Here is a 16,524-nt window from a genome sequence, read left to right on the forward strand (position 1 = left end):
CAAAAATGTTGAAAACAGTGACTATGTTTAAAAAGTGACAAAAATGTTGAAAAAGTGACTAAAATGTGAAAAAAATGTTCAAAACAGTGACAAAAATGTTGAAAAAAGTGACAATAATGTTGAAAAAAGTGACAAAAAAGTGAAAAAATGACAATGTTGAAAAATGTGACAAAAATGTTGAAAAAGGTGACAAAAATGTTGAAAAAGTCACAAAAATGTTGAAAAAAGTGACAATAATGTTGAAAAAAGTGACTCAAATGTGAAAAAAAATGTTGAAAACAGTGACTAGAATGTTAAAAAAAAGTGACAAAAATATTTAAAAAGTGACAAAAATGTTGAAAACAGTGACTAGAATGTTAAAAAAAGTGACAAAAATGTTGAAAAAGTGACTAAAATGTTAAAAAAGTGACAAAAATGTTGAAAACAGTGACTATGTTTAAAAAGTGACAAAAATGTTGAAAAAGTGACTAAAATGTGAAAAAAATGACAAAAATGTTGAAAACAGTGACAAAAATGTTGAAAACAGTGACAAAAATGTGAAAAAAATGACAATGTTGAAAAATGTGACAAAAATGTTGAAAAAGGTGACAAAAATGTTGAAAAAGTCACAAAAATGTTGAAAAAGTCACAAAAATGTTGAAAAAAGTGACTAAAATGTGAAAAAGTGACAATAATGTTGACAAAAGCGACAAAAATTTTGAAAAAAGTGACTAAAATGTTTAAGAAATTGACTAAAATGTGAAAAAGTGACAATAATGTTGAAAAAAAGCAACAAGTGCCGTTTTAATTTGCCCCCAGGGTCATCGGGCGTTGAACCTTATGGTTGAACCTGCTAGGGCAACAACTACCATATAAATATGGACGTTATCTAGTGTCATAGCACCATAGATAGATCTATATATTGCCCAGCCAGGTTAAAGCCCTGTCCAGACCCTCAGTTAACAGATAAAAACAACAGGAAATGTCGGCAAAAACCTCGAAAAACTGTAAAAAATTCTGAAACAAACGACAAAACCAAGCATGTGGCTGCTGAATGGTGCTAACGTTAAACACTGAATGCTGAAACACTCACCATACAACGATATATATCCAAAATCTAAGACAATGTCTTGACTCGTATCACGATATCCACAGAAAAGTGAATTGATAAAAACCTTGAGAAAGTCACCAAAACATCTAAATGTTGCCTAGAGCACCAAATTGGTTCGGACCGGTTCTGGAATAAGAGTTAAAAAGTTAACAGATAAAAAAACGTCAAAAAAATAAAATAAAAATAGACACAAACTTTTTTTTTTAAATCGCCCAAAACTTTTGAACAAAGAAAGGATAAAAAAGCTGCAAAAAAAAAAGCTGAAATCTTGCAACAACACTTACCGTAAAGCGATATATATCCCAAATGTAAAAGTGATCTAGTGTAGATATATAATCTGATATAATATAGATATATAATATAGATATATATCACCCTGCCCTAGTTTAAAGCCTCTTAGTTTATCAGAAACTGAAGTTCTTCTAGAGAAAAATCAGCGTCAAAAAGAACCGAATGAAGTCGAGTCGAATGATTTCAGTCTCAGGCTTCTTCGCTATCTGACCCCCTGGGGCTGTGTATCTGACCCTCCCATTAACTCTCTCTGGGGGGGGGGGTAGCTCTCTATTTAAAGAGCTGGAACTGATGCAGGCAGCGTGGAAGCATGCAGCAGTTTCCACTGGATCATTCTTAGGCACACACACGTCAAAAATAGAGACAGAACGGTCGAAAAAAGTAACGAAAAAAGTGACAACTGTTTTTTGAAAAATGACAAAAATGTTGAAAAAAAACTACAAAAGTGACAAAATTGTTGAAAAAAGTGACTTTTTTTTACAAGAATGTTGAAAAAAGTGACAAGTGACAAAAAATTTTAAAAACATGACAAAATTTTTGAAAAAAGTGACAATTTTTTCACAAAAATGTTGAAAGAAATACAAAAGTGACAAAATTTGAAATAGTGACAATTTGTTTTACAAAAGTGACAAAATTGTTGAAAAAAGTGAAAAAAAATGTTTACAAAAATTTTGAAAAATGTTGAAAAAAGTGACAAAAATGTTGAAAAAAGTGACAAAAATGTTGAAAAAAGTGAAAAAAAAATTGAAAAAAAGTGACAAAAATGTTGGAAAAAATACAAAAGTGACAAAATTTGAAAAAAGTGACAATTGTTTTACAAAAATGTTGAAAAAAAATGACAAAAATGTTGAAAAAAGTGAGGACGCTACAGCAGTTTCCACTGGATTAAAAAACAAAAGCGAAGCGTTTTAACAGGATTTTCCGTTTACTTTTATTTTGAAATCTGTCCATAAAGGGCTGAATATCTTTCAGATAAATGTGAGAACTGTTTTTGAATATGAAACAATGAGAGATAAACAAAGAGATTTCTTGTTCTTTAATTTTTTTATAACAGCAGTTTCTATTTCTTTCTAAGAATGAAATATGCTAATTAACCTGTAGCCAGCGTCCATATAGAACTACAGATTCTAGACTCTTATTCGTTTCTGAAAACAATATAAAACAGGAAGAGAGAATTGATCAAAAAATATACTCACAGTTCATTATTTCTCTGCTTTTTTCTCACTTATCAGGCAAAATATTTTAAATCTTGTGTTGGAAAACATGCATTACATATGAAACTACAGAAAGGGAAACTTTGGGATATTTTCAACTCGATTTTTCTATGTTTTTGTGTCTAAGTGACTGACGGGAACAACAGTCTTTGACATTGGTCCAGTCAGTGTCCACTAAAGGTTCTGTTGTTGCTGCTGACAGACTCAGATTATTATTTTAAGTGTCTGACAACATTATGGGATGGATTCCTACAGAGATAGACCTTTTAGTTAAAGAGTAAGATCCTTTTAGTTTAACATGAAACAGCCCCGAAATCACCATCACCAAACTCCACCAGACTCCATGTAAATAATCAGGACTTTTAGCGTGTATAGAGCCAGCATATCTCCACCAGACTCCATGTAAATAATCAGGACTTTTATCATCGTAAAACACACTTCATTCAAAGTGGACAGAAACTAAATAAAACTACCAAAAGCCGTCTTGGTTCATCTTTCCACTGTTCCAACAATCACCACTCTGGTTTGGTTGAAATAAACCCTTAATTTACCCATTTACATGTGGAAATATGCTGGCTCTATATACGCTAAAAGTCCTGATTATTTACATGGAGTCTGGTGGAGATATGCTGGCTCTATACACGCTAAAAGTCCTGATTATTTACATGGAGTCTGGTGGAGATATGCTGGCTCTATACACGCTAAAAGTCCTGATTATTTACATGGAGTCTGGTGGAGATATGCTGGCTCTATACACACTAAAAGTCCTGATTATTTACATGGAGTCTGGTGGAGATATGCTGGCTCTATACACACTAAAAGTCCTGATTATTTACATGGAGTCTGGTGGAGATATGCTGGCTCTATACACACTAAAAGTCCTGATTATTTACATGGAGTCTGGTGGAGATATGCTGGCTCTATACACGCTAAAAGTCCTGATTATTTACATGGAGTCTGGTGGAGATATGCTGGCTCTATACACGCTAAAAGTCCTGATTATTTACATGGAGTCTGGTGGAGATATGCTGGCTCTATACACACTAAAAGTCCTGATTATTTACATGGAGTCTGGTGGAGATATGCTGACTCTAAACACGCTAAAAGTCCTGATTATTTACATGGAGTCTGGTGGAGATATGCTGGCTCTATACACACTAAAAGTCCTGATTATTTACATGGAGTCTGGTGGAGATATGCTGGCTCTATACACACTAAAAGTCCTGATTATTTACATGGAGTCTGGTGGAGATATGCTGGCTCTATACACGCTAAAAGTCCTGATTATTTACATGGAGTCTGGTGGAGTTTGGTGATGGTGATTTCGGGGCTGTTTCATGTTAAACTAAAAGGATCTTACTCTTTAACTAAAAGGTCTATCTCTGTAGGGATCCTTCCCATAATGTTGTCAGACACTTAGAATAATAATCAGAGTTTTTGTTCACATTAGTTACAAACTCAGACACAAACGCATGGGGGAAATAGGGCCAAGGTTGGAAAACATACCCCTTCAACAGCACAGGACAATAAACACATAATGACAGGTGATTTCATTTTTTCATGCAAAGCTTGTGATTTTATTTTCATTATCATTTCTTTTCTAATTATATAAAACTGTCCCCTGAAATATGGCACTCTTGTTTTCAGTTTTATTCTAAATCAAAAACACATCGAGAACGATTTGGAAAAGAAAGAGACAAAAGACTTCCATCTACGAGAACACGGATGATGGTGCAAATCTGGAGTCCTTTAACAAGAATATTAAAACAGAAACCAGTTTCCAAAGGTAACACTTGATCCAAGTGCAGAGACCAACAATCGTCCCGAAGCACCGAACGCTTGCGAGAATGTTAAAGTACATCCTTCATCCGTACGTTAGAGTACATCCTTTATCCGTTACAGCAAACGATCATCAAACACTTTGATATTCTGAAAATACAATCTGCTTCTGTAGACATCTTTAAATATATATTTCAAGAGTTCAAAGAGGGATACAAAGATCATAATTAACACCTTTTCAAGTAATTCTTAATAGGGCTGCACAATATATAGCTGTTTTATCGTCATCGCGATATTAACCGGCGCAATTAACACATCGGGAAGGGCTGCGACATATCGTGAAAGTGACTCGCACGCACAGGAAATGCACCCACCACCACTAATATTTAGAAGAGGTAGATTGGTCTTCCTCAAGAAAAATATGATTGGTTTTGGGAGATTAAATCCAAATTTTTTGGCCTTTGTGGGGCTTTTTCCTAGCCTGGTGAGAGCGTCCTGATCTGGCGAGCTCCAGTTTTCAGTCTGGTATCTTGAGATAGAGAAAATTTGGAGCCGTTCGCCAAAACGACCGACCAATCAGCGTTGGGTTTTGAGGCGGGTTTAGGTGAGATGCAACGAGAAGCGACTGAGCAAAAAACAGCACTGGAGGCTTTTCTCGGAGGAAAAGATGTTTCTGTTCTTCTCCCGACTGGTTTCGGCAAGAGTTTGATCTGATTGGTTGATTTGGCCCCGTCTATCACCAACTATAGCTGGTAGATAGACAGATGGTTTATCCAATCAGATAACCAGGATTTTTCGCCCCTTCCCAAAAGTTCTCCAACGGAAAGTTCCCAGATGGATATGCCGAGCAAATGGGAAGCGACCCATCTGGTGGAGTCAGGTTAACTTTTTCCAATGATTTTGTCGCTTATTTCAACATTTTTGATGTTCTTTTCCAACGTTTTTAAGAAGCTTTCTAACTGAGCAGCTTGGTCTGACAGAGTTTTATATAACAGGCCAAACAGTAAATGTTCTGTGTTTTAACTGTAGCTGCACACATTGTTTTTTTAAATTACGGGACAAAGTCCGGTAACAAGCTGCCAGAACTTCTGTTACGTTACAGAAATAAAGTGTTTTCTGGGGGACAAACACCCAGAGCCCCCCGGCTATAATGTGCACCCCAACCTTATCCCAACCTACACCCTTGTGCACACCTACGTCTTCCACAAATGGAGGAAAAACCCTGATTGCATATTTCCCTTGTATACCGTGCAGCCCTAATCCCTACCTTCCCTATGTCCGATGTATCTGTAATTAACAGCAGTTCCTAGAGTTAAACACACGGCATTCATACAGAATATGGAGGTCTGGGTCCAGCTCCACACTCAGGGAGGGGACTAATGGGGATTAAATCTAATCTGCGGCGCTCTCGGCCCGATTCGGAGCTTTGAGAAGTCGGGACTGTCGCGTGCTTCGCAGGACGTTACGGTGCATGCAGGGCGCCGATTCAAACGGAGAGCTGGGCACCTCTTCCTGCAGAGATATGGAGGGAAATGGGTCTCTATCGGGGGTAGGGGGTAGAGCCGGGCACCTCTTCCTGCAGAGATATGGAGGGGCATGGGTCTCTATCTGGGGGGTAGGGGGTAGAGCTGGGCACCTCTTCCTGCAGAGATATGGAGGGAAATGGGTCTCTAGCGGGTAGGGGGTAGAGCTGGGCACCTCTTCCTGCAGAGATATGGAGGGGCATGGGTCTCTCTATCGGGGTAGGGGGTAGAGCTGGGCACCTCTTCCTGCAGAGATATGGAGGGAAATGGGTCTCTATCGGGGTAGGGGTAGAGCTGCAACGATTAGTCGACTAATCAACAAGGGTTAAAATAGTTTTTCATGCCAAAATAACAGAAAATGCTGCTTTTTTTTTTAGCCTCTCAAGAGCTCAACGCTAAGTCCATTTTTTAAAGATGACCCCTTTACAATTTATTTATTTTATCGAGGAAAAATGTCGGGGAATAGTTTGAAAATAACGTCAAAATAAAGGGACGAAAATCAACAAAAATGTTAAACTTTGGGGGGGGGGAAAAAGGGTCAAAAATGTAAAACAAAATCATCAAAAGAAAACCTTAGGAATGTCAAACGTCGAACGCATCGAGAGTGAAAAAATAATGTCGAAAAAATACATGAAAATTTTGTTAAATATGAAAAGGTTTCCTGCTCTCAGTTTTTATCTCTAATTAAACTGAAAATATTTTTGGGGTTTTAGGGTGAAAAAAAGACTTAACCCTTGTGTTGTCCTCCCGTCGACCAACGTCTGTTTTTTTTTGGGGACAAAATTACTTTTTTTGTGACATTTTTTGTCAATTTTTTCAAAACATTTCGTCGCTTGTTGTTCAACTTTTTTCCCAATTTTTGTGTGTCTCTCTGTGTGTGTGTGTGTCTCTGTGTGTGTGTGTCTGTGTGTGTGTGTGTGTCTCTGTGTGTGTGTGTGTGTGTGTGTGTCTGTGTGTGTTTGTGTGTGTCTCTGTGTGTGTGTGTCTGTGTGTGTGTGTTTGTGTGTGTTTTCTGATGACATTTTCTTTCAACAAACACATAAAACTGGTCAGTGTCTTGCCTCCATTTGGTGAAGATTTAAGCGTGATATTTAGAGGAGGAGTTTAGGGGTCCTCGCTCAAGAAAATGCAATTTGACATAATCTGTTCAACTTTTGTCCCCAATTTTTGTGTCACAAATTTCCGATGTTTTTAACCGAGAGCATAATCAGCTGATTAAATCAATGATGTAATGTATAGGTATTTGCAGCCCTATTTGGGGGGGGGGGGGGGGGATCATGCAAGCGGACTGTGAGCTGTAATAACAGACGCGTTATTAGATGTAGGATCAGACCAAAAACTGACCCACAATCCTGAGGGGAACAACCATAATCTGAGTCTGCGGCTACATTTACACCGCTACGTTTTGGGTTTTTTTCAAGGGGGGGCGTCGATCTCCGTCCACGCCAGAGCGTCAGCTCCAGTAGCAGAACTAACCTGCGTCCACATTAACTTGTCTGACATCACATATCACATGACCGTTGAGACACACTGGGCATGTGCGTGTCGGTGTAAACAGGAAGCAGAACGTCTGATGTTACTCTGTTGTTGTAGAAGTTAGAAACACAAGAGAGGGGGACGCCAGAGCAGGGGGAATGAGAGGGGGGAAATGCAGCAGGAGGTATTCAGTCAGAGACAGTCAGACACTTTGAAGCCAGTCCCATCACCTCTACCAGCATCATTCAGAGTCCTGATCCAGTATCTGCTCCGTGCTTTGGTCAGCCATGGTCACAATTTTTTTTTTTGAAGAAAAAAAGCCTTTTTAATTTAACAGCTCAGGAGAGAGAGAGAGAGAGAGAGAGATAGACAGAGAGAGAGAGAAAAAAGAGAGTCAGAAAGAGAGAGACAAGAGAGAGAGGAGGATGGAGGAGAAGAGACAGAGAGAGACACAGAGGAGAGCTCAGAAAAAAGAGAGAGAGACAGAGAGAAAGAGAGAAATAAACAGATGGAGAGAGTGAGAGAGGAGACAGACAGAGAGGAGAGACAGATAGACAGAGAGAGAGGAGAGAGAGAAGAGACAGAGGAGCTCAGAGAAGAGAGAGACAGAGAGAGAGAGAGAGACAGAGAGAGAGAGAGAGACAGAGAGCGCTCAGAGAGAGAGACACAGAGAGAGCGCTCAGAGAGAGAGACACAGAGAGAGAGACACAGAGAGAGAGACACAGAGAGAGAGACACAGAGAGAGAGACACAGAGAGAAAGAGACTCTCATTGTGTCCATGGAAGATCTGGAAGAAGAAGAAAAAACAAACCAAAAAAAATAACAGCGTAGACTCAGCGCACCCCCAAACCGGTAAACCGGTCCCCGTTGTGGGGGTCCATCAGAAGGCTTTCCTCTCCAGCCGGTCCAGGATGGCCTGGATCTTCTGCACCGCGTCCTTCCGGGCCTGCCGGACGCTGTCCTGTCCCTGAGTCTCCACCGAGTCCAGCTCCAGCAGCTCTTTGGTCAGCAGCTCCTCCAGGTACCGGTAGCTCTTGTCCGTCTTTCTGCCGACAAACTCGTCCACGTCTTCCTGGAGCAGAAGCATCCTCGCCATGACCTGCTGGACCTTGGCCAGGCCCGGGTTATCGCTCAGCGGGGCCTGGGGCTGGGTCTGGGTCTGGGCCTGGGGCTGGGGCGAAGGACTGGGCTCACCTCGCCCCTGTTTGTTGTTGTTGTACAGCTGCGGGGGCGAGCTTATTTCGGCAGGCTTTGCACTCGGGGGATTCAGCGAGGGGTTGGGCCGCGGTTTGGGTCCCGCCTGTGGAGCGCGCGGCTGCTGTTGTTCCTACGGAAACGGAAACACAACAACAACAACAAAAAGATGTGTTTCAGTTGTTAGAAAAAGCGCTGCATGCACGGTATGGCCGCGGTCACGGCAAAGGTCGCACGCGGCGGCCGCGGTCGGGGTATGGTACGGTATGAAGCGATGCACGGTGTACGGTACGGTATGGGTACGGATGACGGTATGGTACGCGCATGCGATGCCGGTATGCGATACGGTATGGCACGGTACGGTATGGCACGGTATGGTACGGTAATGATGCAGTATGCAGTACGGTATGGGATGCGGGTATGGTGTACGATACGGTATAACGCGATGCGGTAGCGCGATACGGTATGGTACGATGCGATGCGGTATGGTACGGTACGGTATGGTACGGTACGGTATGGTGCAGTGTACGGTATGGTACGGTATGGTACGGTATGGTACGGTACGGTATGGCACGGTACGGTATGGTACGGTACGGTATGGTACGGTATGGTACGGTACGGCACGACTAAAACAAAGGAAGGAAATCATTTCTTTTATTGAAGAAATTGAACATAAAAGGACACACTAAAAAAGAGACAGTTACATTAGTGTGTGTGTCTCTGTGTGTGTGTCTCTGTGTGTGTGTGTGTGTGTCTCTGTGTGTGTCTCTGTGTCTCTCTCTGTGTGTGTGTGTGTGTGTGTCTGTGTGTGTGTGTGTCTGTGTGTGTCTCTCTGTGTGTGTGTGTGTGTGTCTCTGTGTGTGTGTGTGTGTGTGTCTGAGTGTCTCTGTGTGTGTGTGTGTGTGTGTCTGAGTGTCTCTGTGTGTGTGTGTGTGTGTGTGTCTCTGTGTGTCTCTCTGTGTGTGTCTCTGTGTGTCTCTCTGTGTGTGTGTGTGTGTGTGTGTGTGTGTGTGTCTCTGTGTGTGTGTGTGTCTCTGTGTGTGTCTCTCTCTGTGTGTGTCTCTGTGTGTGTGTCTCTGTGTGTGTGTCTCTGTGTGTGTGTGTGTGTGTGTCTCTGTGTGTGTGTGTGGGTGTGTCTCTGTGTGTGTGTGTGTGTGTCTCTCTGTGTGTGTCTCTGTGTGTGTGTCTCTGTGTGTGTCTCTGTGTGTGTGTCTCTCTGTGTCTGTGTGTGTGTCTCTCTGTGTGTGTGTGTGTGTCTCTGTGTGTGTGTGTGTCTCTCTGTGTGTGTCTCTCTGTGTGTGTGTGTGTGTGTGTGTCTCTCTCTGTGTGTGTGTGTGTCTCTCTGTGTGTATGTCTCTCTGTGTGTGTCTCTGTGTGTGTGTCTCTGTGTGTGTGTGTCTCTGTGTGTGTGTGTGTCTGTGTGTGTGTCTCTGTTGTGTGTGTGTGTCTCTGTGTGTGTGTGTCTGTGTGTGTGTCTCTCTGTGTGTGTCTCTCTGTGTGTGTGTGTCTCTCTGTGTGTGTGTCTCTGTGTGTGTGTCTCTGTGTGTGTGTCTCTGTGTGTGTGTGTGTGTCTCTGTGTGTGTGTCTCTGTGTGTGTGTCTCTGTGTGTGTGTGTGTCTCTCTGTGTGTGTGTCTCTCTGTGTGTGTCTCTCTGTGTGTGTGTCTCTCTCTGTGTGTGTGTCTCTCTCTGTGTGTCTCTCTCTCTGTGTGTGTCTCTCTCTGTGTGTCTCTCTCTGTGTGTGTGTGTGTGTGTCTCTCTCTGTGTGTCTCTCTCTGTGTGTGTGTCTCTCTGTGTGTGTGTGTGTGTGTGTGTGTGTGTGTCTCTCTGTGTGTGTCTCTCTGTGTGTGTGTCTTCTGATGAGAAGTCTGGTCAGTGTCTTGCCTCCATTTGGTGAAGATTTAGGCTCAATATTTAGCGGAGTGGTTTAGGGGTCCTCGCTCAAGAAAATGCAATTTGACATAATTTGAACAAAGAGACGCAAAAACCAACAAATAGAGGCATAATGTATGGGGGGGGGGAATGCAATTTTTTAAATAAACATTTTCTCGAGGAAGGACGGCTAATCACCCTCGCCAAATACACGCCCTGACCTCTGACTCAGAGCGAGAGGAAACAGCGTTATGGCCAAATGAAAACCTTAAATGTAGCGTCAGATTCCCACCTTGGGCTGGTAGGGAGGCGGAGCCCCGGTTCCCGTCCCGGGCCATGCTGGGGGGTGCGCTGGACGGACGGGGTTCCCGTAGTGGTTCTGTGGAGGCTGCTGGCCGGGCGGCCACGGCTGCTGCGGGGGGGCGTAGGCGCCAGAGTGCGCCCACGCGTCGGCCTGGGGGTTTGGGTGGAGAGGCTGGCCGGGGGGGTACGGGGGGCTCGCGTGGCCCCCTTCGCTGTAGTGAGGGTACGCACCGGGAGGATATCCAGGAGCCTGGGAGCAGACACATGCAGAGAGAGAGAGAGAGAGAGAGACAGTGTGAGAGAGAGAGACAGTGTGAGAGAGAGAGAGACAGTGTGAGAGAGAGAGACAGAGTGAGAGAGACAGAGAGAGAGAGAGAGAGAGAGAGAGACAGTGTGAGAGAGAGAGAGAGAGAGAGACAGTGTGAGAGAGAGAGAGAGAGACAGTGTGTGTGAGAGAGAGACACACACACAGGCAGGCAGAGAGAGACACATACACAGGCAGGCAGAGAGACACATACACAGGCAGGCAGAGAGACACATACACAGGCAGGCAGAGAGACACATACACAGGCAGGCAGAGAGACACATACACAGGCAGGCAGAGAGACACACACAGGCGGAGAGACACATACACAGGCGAGGCAGAGACCACATACACAGGCAGGCAGGCAGGCAGAGAGAACACATACACAGGCAGGCAGGCAGGCGAGAGACACACACACACAGGCAGGGAGAGACACATACACAGGCAGGCAGAGAGACACACACACAGGCAGGGGCAGGCAGAGAGCACACATACACAGGCAGGCAGAGAGACACACATACACGGGCAGGCAGAGAGACACACAACAGGCGAGGCAAGAGACACATACACAGGCAGGCAGAGAGACACACACACAGGCAGGCAGAGAGACACATACACAGGCAGGCAGAGACACATACACAGGCAGGCAGAGAGACACACACGCAGGCAGGCAGAGAGACACATACACAGGCAGGCAGGCAGAGAGAGACACATACACAGGCAGGCAGAGAGACACACACAGGCAGGCAGAGACAACACAGGCGAGCGGGAGAGAGACACATACACAGGCAGGCAGAGACACACACAGGCAGCAGAGCGGACACACACACAGGCAGGCAGGCAGAGAGAGACACACATACACGGCAGGCAGAGACACACAGGCAGGCAGAGAGAGACATACACAGGCAGGGAGAGAGACACACACAGGCAGGCAGAGAGACACACACAGGCAGGCAGAGAGACACATACACAGGCAGGCAGGCAGGCAGAGAGACACATACACAGGCAGGCAGGCAGGCAGGCAGGCAGAGACACATACACAGGCGGGCAGAGAGACATACACAGGCGGGCAGAGACACACACAGGCAGGCGAGAGACACACACAGGCAGGCAGAGAGACACAGAGGCAGGCAGGCAGGCGAGAGACACATACACAGGCAGGCGGGCAGGCAGAGAGACACATACGCGAGCAGCCCACACACACACACACACACACACACACACACACACACACACACACACACACACACACACACACACACACACACACACACACACACACACACACACACACACACACACACACACACACACACACATTTCAAAAAGGGTGTCAAAGACTTCATTTCCTGCATTCTGAGGCACCCATTGATGGTGAAAACACTATTTCTGTTGGCAGGTAACAGTTCAGAATATAAAAGGCTTTACATGAAACATTAAAGAGCAGTTTGAAAGAGATGGAAAATAAAAACCAGCATTTTAGGTAGCAACAGACCGATTTATCGGGCCGATATTTGCGTTTTTACATGCTATGATTTAAATGTGTTGACCAAGGACATGTTGCGATGACCTGATTATGTCTGTCTTATAATAGGTCAGCCAGCGATGCATCATCCAGGCTGTGTTGGAGAGGTTGATGACAGCACAGTTAACCGTACGCAGGGCACCCGTCCATACGATGGGCACTGCACACATCATTTGGGTGATATATGAATGTAAGATGATTGTAGTAGTGACACTGGTCTGTGTTTTTGGTTATTCTTTCTAAAGAAATGGCAGAGCAGATTCCGAAAACAGGGGCAGGGTTTACATTTGATGTAAATTGAGGGAGAAAAAGCAGCTAAGGCTGATCAAAAATAAATAAAAAATAAAAATCAGTATCGGTCAATCCCTAGTGTGTGTGTCTCTGTCTGTCTGTCTGTGTATATATATGTGTGTGTGTGTGTGTGTGTCTGTATATATGTGTGTGTGTCTCTGTTTGTTTGTGTGTGTGTGTGTGTGTGTGTGTGTCTGTATATATGTGTGTGTCTCTGATTGTGTGTGTGTGTGTGTGTGTATACGTGTGTGGAGCAAAAGCAGTATCGGCTCCAAATATCGGCTCAAGAAAATCGGCAGCCCGTTATCGGTCATCGGCTAAGGCTGATAAAAAATAAATAAAAAATAAAAATCAGTATCGGTCGATCCCTAGTGTGTGTGTCTCTGTCTGTCTGTCTGTCTGTCTGTCTGTCTGTGTGTGTGTGTCTCTGTCTGTCTGTCTGTCTGTGTGTGTGTGTATATATATATGTGTGTCTGTGTGTGTGTCTGTCTCTGTGTCTATCTCAGTCTCTGTCTGTCTGTATATATATGTGTGTGTGTGTGTGTGTGTGTGTGTCTGTATATATGTGTGTGTGTCTCTGTTTGTTTGTGTGTGTGTGTGTGTGTCTGTATATATGTGTGTGTGTCTATGTTTGTTTGTGTGTGTGTGTGTGTGTGTGTGTCTGTATATATGTGTGTGTGTGTGTGTGTGTGTGTATATCGTGTGTGGAGCAAAAGCAGTATCGGCTCAAGAAAATCGGCAGCCCGTTATCGGTCATCGGCTAAGGCTGATGAAAAAAAATAAAAAAATCGGTATCTGCACTATAGAATCCATATCGGTCGATCCCTAGATTTTAGGCAGAATCAAGAGGCTTTTCTGATGCTGCTATGGGAACAACTCTAGCCTAAATGAGCTCACCCCTTGGCAGTGTGGACCAGGATAGTGATGATGTTGGTGTTGAGAGTGTGGCTGCCCGGACGGCCCGCTGCTCTGCTCCGCTGGACCGCCCTGGTTCGGATACGGACCTGGAGCCGGCCTCTGAGCGTCCGCACAGTAGAAAGGGTTGGACGGGTGGAAACCACTCGCCGGATATTGAGTCTGCGCTGGGCTGTAGACACCGTGGCCGTTTGGATAACCTGCAGGCATTACCTTCATGGAAAGCACAAGCGAGGAGAATTAAAATAAAAATAAAAAAGTTCTGTTGTTGCCGCTGACAGACTCAGATTATTATTCTATAAGTGTCTGACAACATTATGGGATGGATCCCTACAGAGATAGACCTTTTAGTTAAAGAGTAAGATCCTTTTAGTTTAACATGAAACAGCCCCGAAATCACCATCAACAAACTCCACCAGACTCCATGTAAATAATCAGGACTTTTAGCGTGTATAGAGCCAGCATATCTCCACCAGACTCCATGTAAATAATCAGGACTTTTAACGTGTATAGAGCCAGCATATCTCCACCAGACTCCATGTAAATAATCAGGACTTTTAGCGTGTATAGAGCCAGCATATCTCCACATGTAAATGGGTGAATTAAGGGTTTATTTCAACCAAACCAGAGTGGTGATTGTTGGAACAGTGGAAAGATGAACCAAGACGGCTTTTGATAGTCAGCCTATGGTTGACAGAAACAATATCAAACCATGAAAAGCCGTTTTGGGTCGTCTTTCCCCTTTTCCCAACCATCACACCTCTAGTTTTGGTTGAAATAAACACACAGTTCACCCATTTACATGTGAAAATATGCTGTCTCTCTAAACGCTAAAAGTCCTGATTATTTACATGGAGTCTGGTGGCTTTAGCGCTAGCGACCTCAGAGCTGTTCCTGGTTCATCAGAAAGGTCTTAAAGAGGTTTTAAAAAGCTCTCTCTCTGTAGGGATCCTTTCCATAATGTTGTCAGACACTTAGAATAATAATCTGAGTAGGCTTTTGTCTGTGTGTAAATGTATCGTAGTGATGTAACGGTAACCGACATAGTGGCTGGTAAAAGGTCAAAGCACTTAAAAGACTTAAGGATAAAGAGTAGATTTACGCTGTGGGATTTAGAGGGGCCGGTTACGTTACCTGTGGGTTGTACTGTGGCTGGACCTCTGATCCTGAGGGATAGCTGTTTGCATAATGTCCTGAGGAATGAGTCTGAGGATACCAGTAGTGGGACGGGTAACCAGGGTACTGAGAAGCGTCCTGCAAACACAGAAAACATCACACAGGAGAGTTACTTTAATAAAAGGAAAATACCCTTACTGTTTAAATACTGAGCTGCTGTTGGTACAAGCAGCACTGACTCTTTAATTCATTGCTGACAGTTTATAAACACTGCATAATTATATATATATATATATATATATATATATATATATATATATATATATATATATATATATATATATATATACACACACTGTATTTCGCTTGAAATTTGAGTACAGATGATATTTCTCAAACATATAACTCAACTGTAGTACTATTAGCAGTGTCACGTCAAGATAAACGTCATAAAGTCGCGTGTGTAGCGTTAACTATTACATAATGCCAGCTAAGATAGCCGATTTGTTTTGACCTAGGATGGCAAAGGCATGACCTGCCCTCCTCTCCCTCTGATTGGCTAGTACTCATTGCCTGCTCTGGTTGGGATTGGTTGGCTTTGACGCTACAGCGGTGTGATTTGTTGGGGGTGGAGTTAAGAATGTCAGGGTAAGCCAATCAGAGGCATAGAACGGAAGAAGGAGGGCGGGACATGCCGTCAATATGCTAGAGGAAGAAAATACTAGCCTACCGTTACGCAAGCTAGCTAGTTAGCAATGTTTACAAATTCAGGACGTTTTTTTTTTTTGTTTAAACATTTCACACAGTCAGCCCGGTTCTGAGCCCGGTTCTGAGCCGTATCCGCCCACTCACCATGCTGTTAGTCCAGGTCCCGTTAGTGTTTTCAGAGTCGGGTTTAGGATTTGACTGCATTTGATGATGATGCATCTGCTAACGTTAAGCGCGCGCCCCGGCAGTTGTCCTGTTAGCTGCCATCGTTAAACACAAACCGTTAACGTGCCTAACGGGACTAACGGAGCCGCCAATTGGCCCAAATTCGTTACAACTACGTGGCCGTTTTCCTACAGAAGTAGAGACAGGAGTAGAGCTCGACTGACTGGAATCAGGAAATGATTGAATGGCTCGAGCTCGGGCTTCTTCTTGGCAGCCAGATATCTGGTTCAGTATCGCCCCCTTAGTGGACTGGAGTGTGAATCACACTGACAGACTCAGATTATTATTCTAATATGAATATCTCCACCAGACTCCATGTAAATAATCAGGATTATTAGCGTGTATAGAGCCAGCATATCTCCACCAGACTCCATGTAAATAATCAGGACTTTTAGCGTGTATAGAGCCAGCATATTTCTACCAGACTCCATGTAAATAATCAGCACTTTTAGCGTGTATAGAGCCAGCATATCTCCACCAGACTCCATGTAAATAATCAGGACTTTTAGCGTTTATTTCAACCAAACCAGAGTGGTGATTGTTGGAACAGTGGAAAGATGAACCAAGACGGCTTTTGGTAGTTTTATTTAGTTTATGTCCACTTTGAATGAAGTGTGTTTTACGATGAAAAAAATCCTGATTATTTACATGGAGTCTGGTGAAGTTTGGTGATGGTGATTTCATTCAAAGTGGACTAAAT

The 16,524-nt window shown here is 43.6% G+C and overlaps 2 protein-coding genes across 2 annotated transcripts in view; both read right to left on the reverse strand.

The window, feature by feature from the left end:
- The window catches only part of LOC120560239 (dual specificity protein phosphatase 26-like), a 10,209-nt gene extending 8,733 nt beyond the window's left edge, over positions 1-1,476 (reverse strand). The window contains exon 1 of the mRNA XM_039802519.1: positions 1,375-1,476. The gene's annotated coding sequence lies outside the window, so the exon portion shown is untranslated. The remainder of the gene's footprint in view (positions 1-1,374) is intronic.
- Positions 1,477-8,044: 6,568 nt separating this feature from the next.
- Positions 8,045-16,034, reverse strand: bag4 (BCL2 associated athanogene 4). The gene is made up of 5 exons (XM_039802497.1): positions 15,744-16,034; positions 14,910-15,029; positions 13,758-13,988; positions 10,730-10,990; positions 8,045-8,700 (listed from the first exon to the last, which is right to left on the reverse strand). Exons 1-5 carry the CDS (start codon positions 15,816-15,818, stop codon positions 8,254-8,256), a joined length of 1,134 nt encoding a protein of 377 aa, XP_039658431.1. The 5' UTR covers positions 15,819-16,034; the 3' UTR covers positions 8,045-8,253.
- Positions 16,035-16,524: the final 490 nt, after the last annotated feature.

The sequence above is a fragment of the Perca fluviatilis genome, chromosome 6, assembly GCF_010015445.1.
Source record: "Perca fluviatilis chromosome 6, GENO_Pfluv_1.0, whole genome shotgun sequence".
Classification (NCBI taxonomy): domain Eukaryota; kingdom Metazoa; phylum Chordata; class Actinopteri; order Perciformes; family Percidae; genus Perca; species Perca fluviatilis.